Raw genomic sequence first — 18,490 nt, forward strand, 5'->3', positions numbered from 1 at the left:
CCTGGCGCCCCATCTCTGGTCACCTGCGGCCATGAGTTCTGTCTGCATTTCCGCCTCCCTGGTGCTAAGGAACACGGAGGGCGGGGCCGGGGGAAGGGAGCGAGATAAACAAGCGGGTTTGACTGGTGAGGCAGAGATCGGGGTTGGGGGAGAGGCTGCCTTCAAGTTGAAAAGGAAGTAGCATACCCTCTATCTGGGGGTGAAGCAATGTCCTCAGCTTCATGCTCCCCAAGCCTAGAGCTGCCTGGCCGCTCCGAGCATCACGACTCCCCACCACAAACCACGACAACTCTTGGAAGGCGAGGCGAAGAGCCCAAGCCCTGTCCACCTTGCTTCTACTGGGTCAGGGGCGAGGCCCAGGCCCCGCCCTCAGGGAACAGCCAGAGAGCTCAGGCAGGAGGGGGCTGCAGTCTGAGACAGCGGGAGGCAATCTGTCGGGGCGAGTGAAGGAAGAGCAAATGGCTCATTTGTCCCCAAAAGCCACTGGCCTGCTGGGAGCAGTCATCACAGACAGAAATCATCAAAACTGAGCCCGAAACGACACTGCTGTGGTTTGAAGCAAACGCTCGGAGGAAGCGCAAGCGCAGCACACCAGCATCTGTCAGATGCCCGCCAGGCGGGGCCAGTCCCTTACCTGGAGGCTGGATCCCTGCAGCGGCCCGCAGAGCGCTGTAGCTGGACACCCAGTTCTCGTGGTCCACGCTGCCTCTGCTGCCCACCACCTTCACCCACTCGGGGTTTTCGTTCATCACTTCCCCCGTGCTGGTGGTCCACTCCTTGCCCAGGCCGCCCACATACAGATGCTCGTCCTTCACAGCCAGCCACTCTGCTTTGAAGCCTGGGGACAGGGAGACAAGGGGGCATGCCTGAGATGACAGCCACCCCTCGGCTCCCCAGGTCCCTGTGGGGTCCAGCAGCCTTAGGCATCAGAGGCCACCCATGATGGACCTCCCGCGAGGCAATGATGAGAGGGTGGGGGGCAGGACAGCCTGGCTCAGGGCTCCATTCCCAGAGGGTCAGCAGCCGGGCACCTCCCTCCGCCTTCTATTCTCCCCCCTCCCCACCCTCTAGGACCGGTCACATTCTCTTTGGCCACTCGATCCAGGAACCCTCTGCTGGAACAGCCTTTCCCAAACTGATTCAAAAGGCTCCTGCTGCTGGCACCTCACCTACCCCTCCACTCCCAAAGGCCCAGCCAGCCACTTGTCAATCTCCTCTGATCCCCAAGCTCTGTTTCTCAAGCTGTATGCCCCAACCTCAGGATCACCTCCAACCCAGGGCAAGAGGAAGCGCTTGGGGTTATTATTACGGCAGAGAGCGTTTCCTCACAACCGTGCCTGGTGCCCACTAAGAGCAGGGGAAGTGCCAGTAGCCAGAGCTAAGAGGGGCTGGTGGGGGCTCACAGAGTTCGCTCCGATCAGTGCATTTATCCTCTTAGACAGGTTTATTTGCTGTGAGCCCAATTTGAAGGCTGCAGTGCACTCAGGCTGTGTGGGATGCTATCTCCCTGCACCCTGTGTTCTAAATTGTGCTTGCTTTCCCAGATGTTCTGCAAGCTTCTTGCTGGTCCTGAAGACCCAGAGCTGCAGCCCGCCCCGAGAAATGGCAGCAGCCTGCAGAATGCTTCTCTGCAGGTGGCTCTGGAGGGACCTGCTGAGTTCGTGTGGTCCCAGGGGCCTCGCCAGCTCCCCCGGGTCACTTTGGAGAAAAGACCCTCTCCATTATCAGGCCTTCCATCCTTTCTGATGAACTGACCACAGGACAACCCAAGCCTCTGCTTTCTTCCTGATCCAATGGGGAAGAACAGAACTACAATGGCTGCCCATAAATGCTGACAGACTAAGGCAGGAAGTGGGCAACCAGTATCTTCTCTGAAACTTGGTCCAGATAGTGCCCTGCCCATTGCCCCAGGCGTGGGCAAGCACTGAAGGGGTTTTCTCGCCGCGGGGAGGGCTGGCAGACAGCGTGTGCCTCATGGGCCCAGCTAGTTGCTTTTCTGACCTGAGAGAGGCCTGCAGCATTTAGCTTCCTGGAGGGTGCAGACACCCCACCCCCCGAGGGAGCGGGGGCAAGCACAGAGGCTTTTGTCAGTTCCCCCCGCCCACGCCCAGCGCCTCCCTGCCCCTTCCCCATCCCGGGAGCCACTCTGGCTCTCTCTTAGAGCTCCGTGCTCCCCGCTGCCTGAAAGCGGTAATTCCTTTCCAGCACACGGCAGAGCAGTGGGTCACAGAGGATTTCCAAGCTCGGATCCCACTCGGGCGCAGTCACTGCCACTCATGCACAGACCCTCCTGCTGCTGCGTTTTCAGAAAGGAGTGCTAGACTGCCTACGTTTACCAATAAAGTCTCAGTTCAAAATGGGAGCAATCTGACACCATGGCTTTAAAGATAAGACGCTTGGGGGCTGTCATTCCCGCGTGCTCTGAAGATACCTTTGAAGATATAAGAAGGGACTCGTTCCCAGGAGCGCTGAGAGCGGCAGAGGACAGGGCCCACAAACTTGTCCTGGAAGGGACCCGCTTCCCAGCCAGTCTTCTAGGAACAAGCTCCTACTGTAGAGACGACTGGTGTGAGGCTGGCCCTGGGGTGGGGCGGCCGTGGGTCAGAAGCAGGAGGGAGATGGCTCTACCCGGTGGTCCCTCCTCCTGGTCGTGTGAATGCTTTACCACACATGTGTGCAAGCCAAACTGGCAGACAGTCAACCCAAACCTGTCCCCCAACACCCCAGCCAAAGCCGGGAGACAGAGAGGGCCCGACTTACCTTTCCCCACGGTTCCATCGCCATCGGACAGAATCACCCACGGCACGGCTTTGGTGCCCTCGATCTGGTAGATGACCCCTGTCCGGTCGTCCACAGAGTAGAGTCTCCCGTTGAAGACAATCAGCTCAGACAGCTCCATGCCCCGCCCCTTTTCAGCTAGGTGGGACTCGAGGACCCCGTGGCCTTTGTCCCACTCCACAGCCACCTTGTCCCCGCTGTCTGACAGGGTCAAGTAGCCCTTCTTCAGGTAACTGAACCAGGTATTTTCCTCTTGGGCTCTAGACTCTGTGTCCAAGTCAGCAATAACCGCGATTCGGTACCGAGTCCCACCCGGCGTCCTCTGGGGGGCAGACAGGGGGTAGGTGTCATTATACCGGTCAGCAGGTGCCTGGCTGAGCCTCCAGTTGTGGGCGTTGGGTGCGGGGGGCCTGCCTGGGGGCGGGCGGTGGGAGTACAGCAGCCAGAGGACAGCAGCGCCCACAAAGGATGGCAGGATCACTTTCCAGCGGGGGCGGAAGCGGGGATCTGCTGCCTTGGTCATGGACGCCAGCACCGGAAGGCCCCCCACACTTATCCGGAGGGAGTGCATAGGCTCATTCCATTCCAGGTGGTTGGAGGGCTGGATGGGCATCAGACTGAAGGGCATGCGGGACCTGGGCACCCAGACAGAGAGGACAGGGGTCAGCGACCTGCAAAGCACCGTGGCTTTCTAATTACCTGAAGGTGCACGGCCTGAAGGCTGCCTTTCCCAGAACTGCACGGCCACTACTTGGTGGCCATTGTTACTTCTTTGGCTTAATTAAACCCTGATTCTAGCAATATCTTTATTTACTCTTATGCAGTAGAGGGAGAAGTCTCTCCAAAGCAAAATTATTCCATCTCCTCTGTCTCAAATGACAAGATAGAAAGCTCAGTGAGGGCAAGTTCTGCGTAGGCTGGTGCTTTACCAGCTCAGAAAGAGGGAGCAGCAGCAGGTGAGGGAGGGAGTGGGGGTGCTGAGGGGTCTGGACAGGACAGGGCAGCAGAGAGGGCCCAGATGTGTGTGCTCATCAAATGTCACCTCATTCGAGAAGCTCTCCCTGAGGGCTCTGCTCCCAACAGCACCCCCGTATCGCCTCCCTCAGCATCTGCCACCCCGGCAACATCACGCTGCGTAGCTATCAGTGCGCTCCACTGCGTCCTGCACTCCTAGGACAGCGCAGAGAGCGGATGCATGCTCACCCAGTGAGGCTTGACTTCCTCCTGGGCTAGGTTTCTGTAATGTTAATATAAGTATAAGACAGATTAAGCTAAACAGAAATACTTCTGTTTTTGACAAAGTCTGTCCTCTGGCGCCCTTCTATTAATGCAGCGTCTGGCCGGCCCTCACAGCCTGGAGCCCAGCATCAGCACACTGGCCCCCAAGGACGGCTGGCCTCACCTGGGGCCTGGCTTGGCCTGGGCCCCTGGCCCCGCTCCCGAGGTGCAGCACCTCAGCTGGGCGGCGGCGGCCGGGAAGTGCGGTTTTGCACCACCTGCCCCCCACTCACGTCCCCAGCGTAGACCACGCAGCCTGGCCGGCGTGGCCACAGCGGCGCCAGGCCAGCGTCTGTCTCAGGGCAGCTGCCAAGCTGGGGGAGCAGAATCAGCGGAGCATCAGCCCTGGGCTGCGCCTCTCAGGCTCTGGCTTGAGCTGTCACTCAGTCTGTCCTGGCCTAAGACAGTCCCCTGGCTGGACCACAGGGGCATTTCTGCCTCCTGCCCCCAAACAACCAACAGCGGGACTTCAGGGGCAGATGGTCCTCTCACTGCCAGGCAGCAGCGGGGAAGGGCGGGGACTGGGCAGCTCCACACCACCCGGGCCCCTCCCCTGCGCCCCAGTCCATGCAGCCCGCCTGCGGGGGCCACTGAGGAGCTCCTGTCCGCACCACAGGCCGCTGGCGCCGAGGGTGGAAAGACATGGCAACGGTTCCACGTGGAAGCCAGCCCTTCTCTTCTCTTGCTTTTGGACAGATGTTTAGGTTTTGACCATAGGATCAGGTGCTGAAAAGGGACCTCTAAGGAGCGAGCAAGGCACCAGGAGGGTGCCATGCGGGGGGTGGGGGGTGGGGCAGGCTCGGGAAGCTCTCCGGCTTCTCACCGCAGGTGCTGGTCCCAGGCTTCCCTCCTGGGCGAGGGCTCCTTCCTTCCCAGGAGTCGGCTCGGTTGTGGCCACAGAGCTGGTGGCTGAGCCTTCTTGGCTGGGAAACAGGGGTCCCGGCCGCTGCCCCTCCTCTGCTGCGCCCAACCCCAGGCCTTCACAAACCACGGCTGGGCCCAAGCCACCCAGCGTCCATCCTCCCGCATGACGTGGCCGCTGAGCTCTCAACTCCTACATCTCACCTCCTGTTCCAAATTCTGCCTGGATTCCTAACGCATTCAGAACTTACGACTGCCAAGTAAGTCTTACTCCCTCTCCCCACACCTCCTCGCCCCCAACTCCCCTCAGGAATAGTGCTAGTGATGGGGGAGCCTCCACATTCGCAGGTGCCCAGGGGCAAAACTTTCACTGAAACCCTGGGAGATGCCCTTTTCTGTGCGAGATTATACTGCGACCAAAAGTTCTGAACCTCGAGCACCCTAGGCATGGCACCCCCTCCTTCCACAGCAGCTGCTCTGACAGCAGGCCTGTTGATTCGGTCACCCCTCCCAGCTCTCCCCCCCCCCACCTGCCGCCACGCCCCTCCCTGCTGACCTACTTGCCCCCCCCCGCCAGCGACCCCTGCTATCCACGCAAGCAGATCAGACCACGTCACCGCGTGCTGTAGGAGTAAACCCTCGCCACCATGGGGCCCCTGCCGGGGGACCTCACCCCTCTGAGCCGGCTCCTCTGCAGCCGACCGCCCCTGCGGGCCTCATGCACCCCTGCCTGGCTGCCTCACTTTCTTTTCTGGATGTCCTTCAGGAAGACTTGACTGCTCACTCCCCCCAGGGCCGGCCCCCGCGTGCCTGCCCACTCCCCAGCATGGCAGCCGGCTCCTTCTCTTCACCGCCCTCTGCAACTTACGTAATTACTTCAGCTCTGCCTTAGTGCCACCGGGCAGGGACTGGCCCACTGCGAGCTTACTCCCCTGGCCCACGGTGGGGCCAACAGTGGAAACTCCGCACACATTTGCCGAAGGAACGACAAATACGCCCACACCTTCAACAGCCCATCAGCTCCAGCCCCGGGCCCCACCTCGGTCAGACCACAAATCCACAGCCCTGCATCTGGCCCCTGGCTGTCACACGGAGTGGTAGCCTGGTGTCATCACTGATGTGTCGTCCTACTGACCCTGGTCTGCCCCCTCTCTGTTCCTGAGTCGCCATCCTGCCACTGGTCATCTCATCACATCTCCTGCCCGCTGGCTTCCCGCAGATGATGTGGGGACCGAGGGTGGAGCCCCTAGGGCCACACCTCCCATGCATCAGGCTGCCTGGCCCTGGTCCAGGCGCTCCAGGAAAAAAGAGCCCCCATCCTGCTGCTTGGGGACAGTTCAGCTATGCCTGCTCTTCTGGTTCCTTCACCTTCTACATACGTGTCCAAATCTGCCACCCGAGTGGCCATTTGATCCCAGATTATACTCTCAGGTATGCTGAAAGCACCCAATAAATATTGTAGATGAGTGATTATCCATGAGTGAACAGAGAACCACCCCTGACCCCTGACACCTTGGTCCCTCCCCGTCCCTCACCATCCTGAAGAGCAATGGTGAAGCTCCGATTCTGAATAAATGGAGAGAGAACCCCTCCCAACCCTGTGACACCTTGGTCCCTCCCTGTCCCTCACCACCCTGGAAGAGCAACCACCCCTCAGTCCCTCCAGGATGCTCCATGTCCCACGGCTAAACCTCCTGCCAGCAGGGACTGTGAGACTGCACAGTGACACTCTCCCAGACCCTCTTCCTCCTGTCTCTCCTCAGCCCCCGAGGCTGTAGGTCCTTCCCTGCCACCCACCTCTTCTGAATCTTCCCTGAGATGATCTCCATCTCCAGGGGCACAACCACACAGTGAGGGCTCCCCACGCCTTCCTAGCCTGCACCTATCCCCTGAATTCCAGGCCCAGCAGGCCCAGCTGCTGAGCCTCCTCGTCTGCCTGCAGGCACCAGAACAGGCTCCCTCAGGAATTTACTGGCCAGCCAAGGACACTCCCAGACCTCAGAAACATCCTAGGGAACAGCTGGATCACTTTCTTGCCTCCTCCTATCCCAGCAGGTGCCAGGCGCCCTTACTGGTCTGGTCTGTACCCCGGCTCCGGATTTGGGTCCCACCCCACCATGGCCTCCTGGTGATCTAGACCATCCAGGTCCAACCAGCACTAGGCCATTCACCAGCTGCTCCAGCTGGCATCTCTGGGCCTCAGCTCCTTCGCATGTAAACTGTGACAGAACAGTGCCCAGAGCCACGCAGCCAGCTGAGTCAGATGCTGCAGGATGCGGCACAGATGGCCTGCTCCTGTCTGCCTGCTTCCCTCATCACTTCGCTAGCACCTCTGCCCACCTGCCCAGAGGGCCCAGCTTTGTAAGTAAACCTGAGGAGAAGGGGCTGGCCCATCCTGTACATACTGAGCATGGCAGCAACGTGAAGGACTCTACAGCCCGTGAAGTTGAACATATGGACTACCTGTCCCTCCACAGAAAAAGTGTGCAGGTCCCTGGTCTAGACCCTCTCAAATCCATCCTCCACACAACTGATAGAATGATTTTTCTAAAAAGTGAATCTGGATCAAAGTTCTTTGCCAGATCCCAAAGCTGTCCCACTAAAGGACAAACTCCTCAGCTCCCCCATTTGTTCTCCACAACCCCAGGCTGGCTCACACCCAGATGACGGTGAGCTGCCTGTCTTGTGCAGAACAAGAGCTTGTGTTTTTATTTAAAAACAAAAACAAAACCAACCCCCCCACCCCCAAACTTCCAGCCATGAACACCAACTGAAATGTGCCAGTGAAGGTGAGTATAAAATGGACAAAGCTGCTCCCAGAAGAGGGGCCCATGTGAAGCTCTCTCCTTGCCCACACCCCTGAAAGCTCTAAGCAGTTTAAATATTTGCTGTATGGTGACAAGAAGGTTGTCAGCCCCACCACCTGCAGCCTAATGGGCTGCCTTTATATCTCCAGGAAAATTAGAACCAAGCTGCTACGGTAAAACGTCACGTCCGGACACGGACAGGCTGGCCACACTCGCCTGTCCAGGTGGGCCTGCAACCACTTCTCTCCTGTTCAGAATCCCCCGGGGACTTTACCCCTGCTGGCTTCCTTTCTCCTGCGCAAGCCACGCTGCAGGGCAAGGTCCCTGGAAAGAGCCACCCAGAGGAATCACCACCACCCAGGCTGCTCCAGGCCCAACTACCTTCCCCACCTCCTCTTTTTCAGACAGGTGTCAAGAATGGCTCACTGACACCCCTACATTTCTGGTTTCTTTCACCAGTACTTCCTTATAACACAGGCCTGAAACAGCAAGGTGTAACCCTGTGTCTTTCCACTCCCAAGTGGGTCCCTGGACTCCAAGGGGAGTGGCACTGCCAGGGAGACGCTCCTGTCCTGGCCCTTGGAGGGAGCGGCCACCCCAACCTTCTCAGGCCATCCTTAGGCCCACCACGGGACTCTACAGAAGGCTCGAATGAAAGGTGGCAGCCATTCCCGACATGCCCACAGCCTAGAGGGTCTCCTCCTCTTCCTTCAGGTGTGTGGCAGGTGGCAGAACAAGCAGGTTTAACTGCAGCTGCTAGAGTAAAACTCCTCCCTTTCAGGATCTAGGAGGGGCAGGAAGCAAGAGCGCAGCACTGAGATAAGGAGGCCTCTTCTGCCTCCCCCCTCAGACTGTGCCTGGGCTCCTCAGGCCCTCCGTCCTGCACAGCGGCTGCCTCCCCTTCCCCACCGCGGTCTGTGAACTGAACGGTCCTCCAGAGCTCATGTCCAGATGGCAGGCAGGTCAGAGTCCCCACTCTGCTTTCTGCCTACGTGCACTTCCTGGCTGGAGAGGAAAGAGATCAGCTATTGACCCCGCGCTCGTCAGAGTGACACAGAGGCCCGGGGCTTCAGAGTCTCCAAGAGTGTGGGTGTGTCTCAGTGGAGTGAACATCAAACACCCACTGCGGGCCAGGCTCCGTGAAAATGTTACCCAATTCAAGGCATTCTCCTGCTTTGGACTCACCAAGACTGTATTGTACTTGAAAATTTCATTTCAAATTTGGACGGGGGTGAGAAGCAGAAGGAAACCAGGAAGGAACAAGTCACACTAGCCAAGTCTGTCTTTCAGGGACTAACTGAGGTCCTCCTCCCTGATAGCAGTTTCCTTAACGGCTGAGACTCTGCACCTCCCACCCCCTTACTCTGCATACAGCAGGTACTCCTGACTGCTTCCTGAAGCAAGTTAAACACAGCTCAGGATAACTTCTTTTTCAGCTGTGTTTTGTTTATAAGCCAAGCACCTGAGAGAAGTGGGGTTTCTACCGCTGCTGTGAGCACCCGCGGCGGCCTGACACCACACACTTATTCACAGCCCTGCAGGACGGAAGTCTGACGGGCCCCACTGGGCTAAAATCAGGGGCTCCCACAGAGAACCCTCCTCCTGGATGGCTCCTGCTTCTAGAGGTGCGGGCGGTGCTTGACTTGCAGCCCCTCCTCACCTTCCAAGCAGCAACATCGCGTCTCTGCGTCTCTCTGCTACCCCCACCCCTGCTCTTCTGCCTCTGTTTTCTACTTCCTCCAGCCATGATTACACTGGGCCCAACTAGATAATCCAGGATGCGCTTCCTAGTTCAAGGTCAGCTGATGAGCACCCTTCCTTCCATCTGCTACCTTCGACCCCCCTTGTCACGTCACATACTTACAGGTTCTGGGGGTTAGGACGTGGACATCTTGGGGGGCTGTTATTCTGCCAACCACAGAAGGGAGACGGGGAAAGGATGTCCAGCTTTCCCAAGGGCTGGACCGCCCACGCACAGCTTTGTCCACGGCGTGGGTGGCACAGCTCCAGGGCCCGGCACCGTTTGCATTTATCACATCACAGGAGGGCTGTGTGTGACATTGTAGTGTCAAGATTATATGTCAGGAGGACTTTCAGCAAAAAGTTACCCTTCCAGTCGAAAGCCACGTCCCAAACAACACTCCCCATTATCAGGGTTGTTTTCCAGAGAGCCTGAAAATAAGGGGATGCAATAAAAATTCCACCATCCACCCAAATCAGTGGGGTTGCACCTGCCCGAACCCATCTTCTGTCCTGTTTTCCCCAGGGCTGGGCCCTCGGACACAGTGGTCAGCAGGGCAGGACGCACACAGCCCGGCAGGACCCCCTGAAGCCATTCTGGATGCACTGGGATCTAACACTTCCACACTGTCACTCAGGGTCTGCGTGATGCCTCGTTCCCCACGGCATGTCCCCAGGTGAACATGGACGCAGCGGCACTCTGCTTGGAAACCCCAAGCTGTGAGTTCCAGGTAATGACTGCACTTGTTACAGATAAACAAGCAGGAGTCAAAAGAAACATAGACAAAAAGAAAAACTGAACATCTTCCCAGATTTCCCTATTATCAGGATGTTTTTGTCTAAATAATTGTCTTGGTCTCATGAGAAGGAAAGTCCACATTAAAGTGCTAAAGCCACAGTCCACAGTATCAGTGAAAGGAAAAGAGCACTTGTTAAATTTTCCCTCCAGTGTCCCAGGTACCATTCCACAAATGTCTACACGATACAGAAATGACGTCCCTGTCACGGTGCTGATCCATTTCAGGATGCTGGACCGCTGTCTCAGATCTGAGATGCTGTTTTTGAAAGAGGAAACACTCAGGTATCTGCATAGCGACTCCAGGCGGCTGCCGTGAGGATGCCACACAGCTGCCCAGAGGGTCTTAAGACTCAGATGAAAGGGGCTGGGTACTTGTGAGCCTGCCCAAGCCCACCTCACAGGCCACACACAGGGAATGGGGGGGGCACACCACCAGAGCGAGGCCTGCTCCCGTCACACTCCGGGTCTGTCCGCATCACCTCTGTGGCTCAGGAAGCAGGGCGGAGGAGGTGCACAGTTGCACCAACAGCTGAAACCAACACATCCACTACCCGGCTGTGGCCGTGGAAGTGTGGCCGGAACCACAGTCGGGGGACAGTTTTAGGGGGAAGAAGGCTTTAGCTACAGAAGGCATCAAATGCTCAGATGGACACCTCGACTGAGGGATCACAGGGGACACAAAGTGGCCCCTATACACTTGCAAGTCTAGGACTTTCTTCACCGCCCTGGGGCGTAACACGCCTTCTATGATCAGGTCCAGCGAGAACACCGAGACTGCTCAGTCTCCAGGCCACTGCCTGAACAAACGCACGCTTCACAGGAGTCCTCCCCTCTCCCCCAGCCCACCCCGCCCAGGGTGAGACATCCGCCCCAGTCCAGAGGGGAGAAGACTGGCCCATCAGTGTATCTTTCAGTGGGGCCCTGGAGGCCAGAATAGAAGGCTGATTGAGGCTGTCAGGGAGGGGCCCTGGGAGGCCGCTGGCCGCTGAGCCCTCAGGTCCAGGCTGGACTGTCCTGCTCAGCGGCCTCTGGGTGGGGCTGGGAGCTCGGGGCGGGGGGGGGGGGGGGTGAGATCTGTCCCGTACAGCTCTGAAAAGGGAGAGGAAGGAGAGGCTGCAGCACCTGCTTCCTCTTCACGGACTCTCCTGTGACCCTATGCTTTTGCCAAGTTTTGGTCCTTACACTGAGGAGCCAGCAAGAGTCAGCTGACATCAGCCGACGCATGGTCCCAAACCTACGCTTTGTGGAAAACGTGCTAGCAGTCAAGCACGCACTCTAGGACAACAGTGACCAGTGAGGCTGGTGTGCTAAGAGACGGTGGTTTCCCGGGGACACTAAGGTGCCTGGGAGAAGGCTGGACCTGGCAGACAGGAGAGTGACTGCGAGTCCCGGGGCCCGCCAAGCCTGGAGACACACAGGGCAGAGGGAAGGCACCATGCAACAGGGATGGAGCCGGAGGCGCCACAACCCAGGGATGAGAGGATCAGGCCAGATGGGGGAGCGGGAGGAGGGTGGACAGTCTGGCTGCCACAGGAAGGCAGGTGAGGCCTGGGTTTGGGGAGGTTGGCCTGCTGCAGGTGTGACAAAGTACCCCACTGAGAGGGGAGGGCTGCCTAGTGGGAGAGGAGAGACGCGGCAATCACAGAAGGGGTGATCATGGGGCGGGGGGTGCAGGAAGGGATTGGACTCCCGGTGAGTCAGGAAAAGGAGTCCTCCAGGGTCCAAAGTTGTCCCACGATAGTCAGAGGGGGAAGAATCCCTCAAGTCAGAGGAGGAAAGAGTCAGAGCCGGGTAGGAGTCCCCTGAGTCGGAGGGGGGGGATGTCCCACGCCAGTCAGAGGGGGGAGGGGTCCCGCCCGGCGTCGGGGGGGGGGGGGGGGGGGGGGGGGGGGGGGGGTGTCCCGCACGGGTCAGGGCCAGTGGGAGTCCTGTGGGTCAGTCAAGGTGGGGGTCTCTCAAGTCGGAGGGGGAGGTGTCCGCCGCCCGTCGGATGAAGGAGACCGTTTCTCGGGAGTCTGAGGGCCGGGGGCGGGACGTGGCAGGGTGGGAGGGCGGCGGCGTGGGCCCGTCGCGAGGCAGGGCGCGGCGGCCGCGGGTGCAGCCGTCACTCACCCGGTGCAGACTGGCTCCGGGGCCCGCGGGCGGCGGGGCCTCCCTGCGGCAAGGCCGGGACCCTGCGGGCGGCCGACTTCCGCCCGGCGCGCTCGCCCGGTCTCCGGGACGCGCTCCCGGCAGCCTCTGCTCCGCGGCTGCGCGCCGGCGCGGGCGGGACTGCTGGGAGTTGTAGTTTTTACTGCTCGGCGAGCCTCTCCGGGGGCCGGGACTAGAGGGAGGGGAGCAGACGTGCGCCGGGACCACCCCGCAGACCCCTTCCACCGCTTTGTTCTGGAACCCTGGCCCAACAAAAGCGGGAGGCGGGGGTGATTTCTCGAGCTGAGATTTTAGGACCTCTTGCCTGGCCCTGTCGACCCCTGTCGTCTCCCGGGAGGCGGGGAAGCGCGGACCCTTTTCTGCCACCCTCATTATCAGAGAGCCCCTCTACTCTTCTGATAGGCTACTTAGGAAAGCTGATCAGTTTCCAGAGCAAAGATCAGGGCGCAGGTCTACAGGCTTGGAGTGTCCTGGCGGGGAGGGGTGCTGGGGATGGGGGTGGGTTCCCTGCCCTTGATTCACAGTCAAGGAACCTCCTCCCAAATAAGGGTATCCAGTTCGCCCTGGTTCTCCAGTCCCCTCCCCGGCCCCTGAGCTATTTTAATGGACTATATTAAAAGGCATCCCTGCTCTCCACCACCAAGTCCTGCAAAAATGCCCATTTTAGAAATCATGAGAAAAGCCTGGTAACAGCTAGGCGAGGATTGGTGCTCTGCGGGTCTGCAGCTTCAGCCTTGGCTTGAGCGCAACCACCCCAGGGCCTCCCAAGAGCCTTCCATTAGGTAACAGATGCACAAGAGAAAAATTCAAATTATGTAAATGATGTCCAGTGAGAAATACCCCTCCCGTCCCTGTTCCACATTCCCTGCCCAGAGGCAGTCATTACTACTAGTTTCTTGTGGTTATTGTTAGAGAGATTTTGTGACACACAAACAAAGCATAAACGCGTATATTAAATTACCTTTTTAAAAAACCAAATGGAAATTTGCTAAACACTCGGGTCTGCATTTTTGGCGGGTGTAAAGGGGACAAACCCTTCTTGAATTGATTTGTTTCACGTTAGGCGAAACTGAGTTCTAACTATATACCATATATTACTATTATTTTAAATTAGTCAAACCTTTTATTTACTAAGATATCTATAGCTATATATGCCTCCCAGCTTGAGAAAGAAAAGGCTAGTCCTGCTATCTTGAAAGGTCTCCATACTCCTCCCCCTTCCAAGCCCCCTCCCACCCCAGGAGGTGAATGCGATCTTGAATCACTCTCATGCTTTATGTTAGAGTTTTAGCAAATAGGTATGTATCCCTCAACAATATAGATGCCTATTATAACTTGTACGAAAATGAAATAAAACTGTATGCAATGGATGGGAGAGCCCGTTGGTCCACAGATACTATCAGGTGTGTTCAATTTGCCAATCTGATGGCATTAAATGCCTTCTCATTGCCTGATTGCTGAGAAGTTGTGTATCTTTCCTATGTTTTTTGGCCATGTATATTTCTTCTTCTGCAGATGCCCCAACATCTCAGCGTCATGTTTAGGAAATAATCCATCCTTTCCCCACTGGGCATGTATGCAATGCCATTTTTTTGTCATAGATCAAGTTTCCATATATACATGGGTCTGTTTAGGGGCTTTCTATTATGTCGTATTGGTATAGTTGCTCTTGTCGGCTCCAATACCACTGTCTTCACTCTTACCTCTTTGTAATAAACCTTCATGTGTTGTAGGACAATTCCCCCTCACCCCCCTCCTACATCCCATCCACCCCTAACTTTGGGGGTTTTGAATGGAATTGCTTTAAATCTACAGATTAATTTGGGGAGAATTGAGAGGTTTGTTTTTTTTTTTTAAAGATTTTATTTATTTATTTGACAGAGAGAGACAATGCGAGAGAGGGAACACAAGCAGGGGGAGAGGGAGAGGGAGAAGCAGGCTCCCCGCTGAGCAGGGAGCCCGATGCGGGGCTCGATCCAGGACCCTGGGATCATGACCTGAGCCGGAGGCAGACGCTTAACGACTGACCCACCCAGGCGCCCTGAGAATTGAGAGTTTTATGATGTTTAGCCTTCTACCCAAGAGCATGGTTTGCCTTTCCATTTACTTAGGTCTCCGTTAATGTTTTTCAAAAAGGTTTGTAATTTTTCACTTCACAGCACAGCTGGTTCTGTGTGGTTATGTAGAGACGTGTTTCCTTCTCTACAGAGCTGCATAGTACTCCACTGTGTGGATGTCCTGTTACTTCTTTTACCAGGCCCCTAAGGATATGTGTGATCTTCTTACATTACAACAATGCTTCAGGGCAAATCCTTGAACTCACGTGTTGGAGCACAACTGTGAGTATATTTGTAGGATAAATTGCTGGAAGGAAGATTACTAGGTCAAATGGTGTTCGCATCTCCTAGTGAATAGACACTCGCCTTCCTGCCTTCCCGGAGAGGCCCTGCCCAGAAAGTGCTCTTCCTGTGCACCTAGGTGTTGCTGTGATTTAAATTCTCCTTACTTCCTTTGCATCCTTGGAGAGGTCACCTTGGCCTTTGTCGAGAACCTTTCTCCCCCTTTTGTTTCTGTGGCTCTACGCAAAAGACTAAAAAATCTTCATTTTAATCATCCATCGTGTGTTTACCTACATCCTCGCTCACTCATTTCATAGTTAAGGCTTGGAATGGAGCAGTCCACCAGGGGGCCCTCCCATTTTATTTATCAAGTAAAATGCTGCCTGATGGTGATAGCTACGTGTTATCTCTGAAAGTGCCAAAACAGGAACTCCCACTATAGGGACGTAAACACCGAGAGATGGAGAAACTGAGGCATGGGACAGTGAATGCCTGTTTGGAGTCAGAAAGCACATAGATGGCAAAAGGCAGATTGCAATTGTGCTTTCTTTTCCCTGATGGTTCGTCTTTGCGTCCAGTCCGTGGGGGGTTGGGGGCTTCCAGAGAAAGGCTTGTCCTCCTTAGACAGAAGTCTCCTACAAGCACGAGGGCTGGTGAAGCAGCAGATGAGCCTGTTCTGTCCTTGCAGCTGCCAGTCCTGATCCCCACCTGCCCCCATCCTTCCAGAAGGCAGGCTCTGCCATCCAGGAGCACGGAGTGTGGGCCAGAGGCCAGGGAGGCTGGGTCCGGACGCCAAGTTTCCATCTCTTCCAAATCTCCACGGAGACTCCCTCACCCCCACCCTTTGGCAGTGGGACGCCACCATCTGAGCCTGCCTGTGGCCCCCTTTCCGAACAGAATGCAGAAGTTTTTGGTGCTGCTCTCTGCCCTTGTGGGATGGCTGGGCAGCCCGGACGAAAATAGCTGGGACAGGCAGAATGTTGGGGCCACAGTGGGAAAAAAATCACAGTGTTGCTAATGACAGGCTGTGCTTATCTGGAACCCAGCGTCTTACAGACGTTAACCGAGGTCACATAGTTTTTTTCCAGGGATGAGAAAACAGATGCAGTGAGCAGCAGTGATATGCCCAGGGAGAGAGAAGGGATTGCCAAACAGGGAAGGACATGGAATATGCTGCCTCCTGGGAATGTTCTCTCCCCCTGTGAGTCTCTGAGCTTTACGTCCCATGAGCTGCCCTTGTCTGAGGATGTAGGGCCACTTGGGAAGGTTCAGGAAGCCATTAAGTGTTTGGCCCAGACATCCTTGTGTGGGAGGTGTGGGCTCCTAGGGAATTCCAAGATGGGTGTGACCTATAACTCACTTGGGAACTGAAGAGAGAGACCTCGGGGAGGGGGAGGGGGCTCATCATTTTGGTTGGCCCTGGCCTCTGACCCATCACAGGGCTGACGAAATCTCCCTCAGGCACTGCTGCTGGCTTTGGGTTCTGATTTGTTAATTTTTTTTTGCCACGACTCTTGTCCTTAGTTCTGGCCAGGACTTTCCAACGGGAAGATATTTGCTGAATTGGGAGCATTCCACCCTGGTTGCCTGAAGCCACTATGGCCCTAATGGAGGACCAACAATCAAGTAGTCTGCAAGACCATCTTGGCTTGCCCGGTGTCGCTTTCCTACTTACAGTTTTAAGGCGGTGATGAAGTGGGTGACAGAGCATTAGGGACCTGGCCAGCTCTGTGTTTGGGTGACAGATTTTGTTTCTTTCATTGAGGGTTGAACTGGCCTGGTGAATCTTTGCCCATTTGCCTGTTGGCTTGAGCTGTGGGCTGTGATGCCCGAGATGTGCTCAGACTGTAGTTTCTTTTTTTCTGGAAGTTTCCACGCCCCTGAGCCTTCTGTCTGATGCGAATATCTTGGGAAACTCCAGGTCCTTGTTGCCACATTTCATATCAGTGCCCCTCACCCTCCTGGTTCCTGCCTCAAGAGATATGAGTAATCCCTTTCCGAACCTCCTGGGAAATGTGGGGGCTCGACCCAAGAGGAGGGAAGGAGGAAGATTATACTTACCATAATGACGGTTATCACGAACATTCTCGTGCTTTGTATCTGCTCCGTCAGGCCTTTCATCAGTCGTGTGACAATTACAGAGTCACAGTCTTTTACCCCAAGTCCTCAAAATATGAAAAGCTCTGAAAACGTGGTTTCCCCCCCCTGAGTTTGGCATGAAGGACTTTAGCAGAAGAGTGTGATCTGCAGTGTTGTGAGGGTATGCAAGCGTCGGGTGCAGGGGGCCCTGCCCCAGAGCCCGGCGGGGTAAGATGCGCTGAAAGACGTCTGTATCTTACTCTGAACACATCTGACTGCATGGGTTATGGATTAGAGACCCTGGACCTATCTCTGCTTTATAGACAAGGAAACTAAGGCCCTTGGAGGTTGGGGAGCATCCTAGGCTCGGGACTTAAGGCCTCCGGCTAGAACGAGCAGCTGCCGCTGGAAGACAGGGTCATTATCTGGCTATATTTCTAGAGTTCTGCTCTCTAATGGGCCTCTGGATTCCCATCTCGGAATTATCTTTAAGGTAACTGTCTTTCAGGGACACCTGGGTGGCTCAGTTGGCTAAGCATCTGCCTTCGCCTCAGGTCACGATCCCAGGGTCCTGGGATCGAGTCCCGCATTGGGCTCCCTGCTCAGCAGGGAGCCTACTTCTCCCTCTCCCTCTGCCTCTCCTCCTGCTTGTGCTGTCTCTGTCAAATAAATAAATAAAAAATCTTCAAAAAAAAAAAAGATAACTGTCTTTCAGTTCTTCAACACTAAAGCCATCTCGGATGGCATAAAGAAAGGGGACAAATCCCTGCATCTGTTTCTCTTCCAAGCCACATGCCCAGCTTTGTGTGCGTGGAGTCCTGGGGTGGAACCAGGACTCCCGAAGTCTGGGCCTCCGGGGTAGGGCAACGGGGAGCTTTCCCATTGCATTCAGGATGTGTCTCCTGGTTCATAGGAGTTCTGAGAGACCCAGCTTGTCTAAGGTCCCAGATGAAGGCCCGGCAGGGGCTGCATGGAGACGTGGCCTACTTGTCTCTCCTGCTTTTCTTGTGTGTCTCCCCCGTCCATCCCTGCAGCGAAGGCCAGCTGAGGACAGAGCCACTAGGGGAAGGTCAGCCAGTGTGCTAGGCCTGGGTCTTGTTGGCCAGGAAAGCGTGCAGGAACGAAGACGAGCTTATCTCTGGGTTTCCTGTGTCGATAAGCCGGCAGGGATGTGAGTTTTGCCAAGCCTCAGGCACATGCCAAAGATCATGAACGATTCCTGACTGTTGTAACGCCAGCCGAAACCCCATCTCCCACGAGACGCGTTTATGTGATCCTGCCGGAGTGTCCTTGAAGTTCTCCAGGGCCACTTGAGGATCAGGGCATCTCTCCCTTTTTTCCCACAGGAGCTGGTGGGCTGCCCGGGTCTCTGTGGTGCGGCCGCTGGGCCCTCCTGGCTTCACCGCCCGGAACAGGTACTCTTCTTCCATCTCCACGAAGGTGTGCCTGCTGGGCGTGAGACTTGCACGCCCCCCTTTCCTCTTGATTTCTCAGCCCTTCAGGCAGACACGTGGTGAGCAGCAGCAGGAAGGAATTCCCAAGGCAAGAGAGAGTAGGGTGCCGTCTCTGCGCTTTGCCCGCAACATCCCAAACCAGCACCCCTGTTTCTGCATCTCCCGTCCGCACGTAGCCAGAGAGAGAGGCCCTTGGGCGGAGCG

The 18,490-nt window shown here is 56.3% G+C and overlaps 1 protein-coding gene across 2 annotated transcripts in view; it reads right to left on the reverse strand.

Annotated features, from left to right (window-relative positions):
• The window catches only part of CANT1 (calcium activated nucleotidase 1), a 30,091-nt gene extending 17,621 nt beyond the window's left edge, over positions 1 to 12,470 (reverse strand). The window contains exons 1-3 of one of the 2 annotated variants that reach the window (XM_021680934.1): positions 12,376 to 12,469; positions 2,761 to 3,413; positions 635 to 838 (exon numbers count right to left, since the gene is read on the reverse strand). In XM_021680934.1, the coding sequence (XP_021536609.1) occupies positions 635 to 838; positions 2,761 to 3,406 (850 nt within the window). In that variant the 5' untranslated portion in view covers positions 3,407 to 3,413; positions 12,376 to 12,469. Of the gene's footprint in view, positions 1 to 634; positions 839 to 2,760; positions 3,414 to 12,375 lie in introns of both variants that reach the window. The other variant, XM_021680937.1, reaches the window with a different exon arrangement.
• Positions 12,471 to 18,490: the final 6,020 nt, after the last annotated feature.

Source organism: Neomonachus schauinslandi, chromosome 15 (genome assembly GCF_002201575.2).
Source record: "Neomonachus schauinslandi chromosome 15, ASM220157v2, whole genome shotgun sequence".
NCBI classification, from domain to species: domain Eukaryota; kingdom Metazoa; phylum Chordata; class Mammalia; order Carnivora; family Phocidae; genus Neomonachus; species Neomonachus schauinslandi.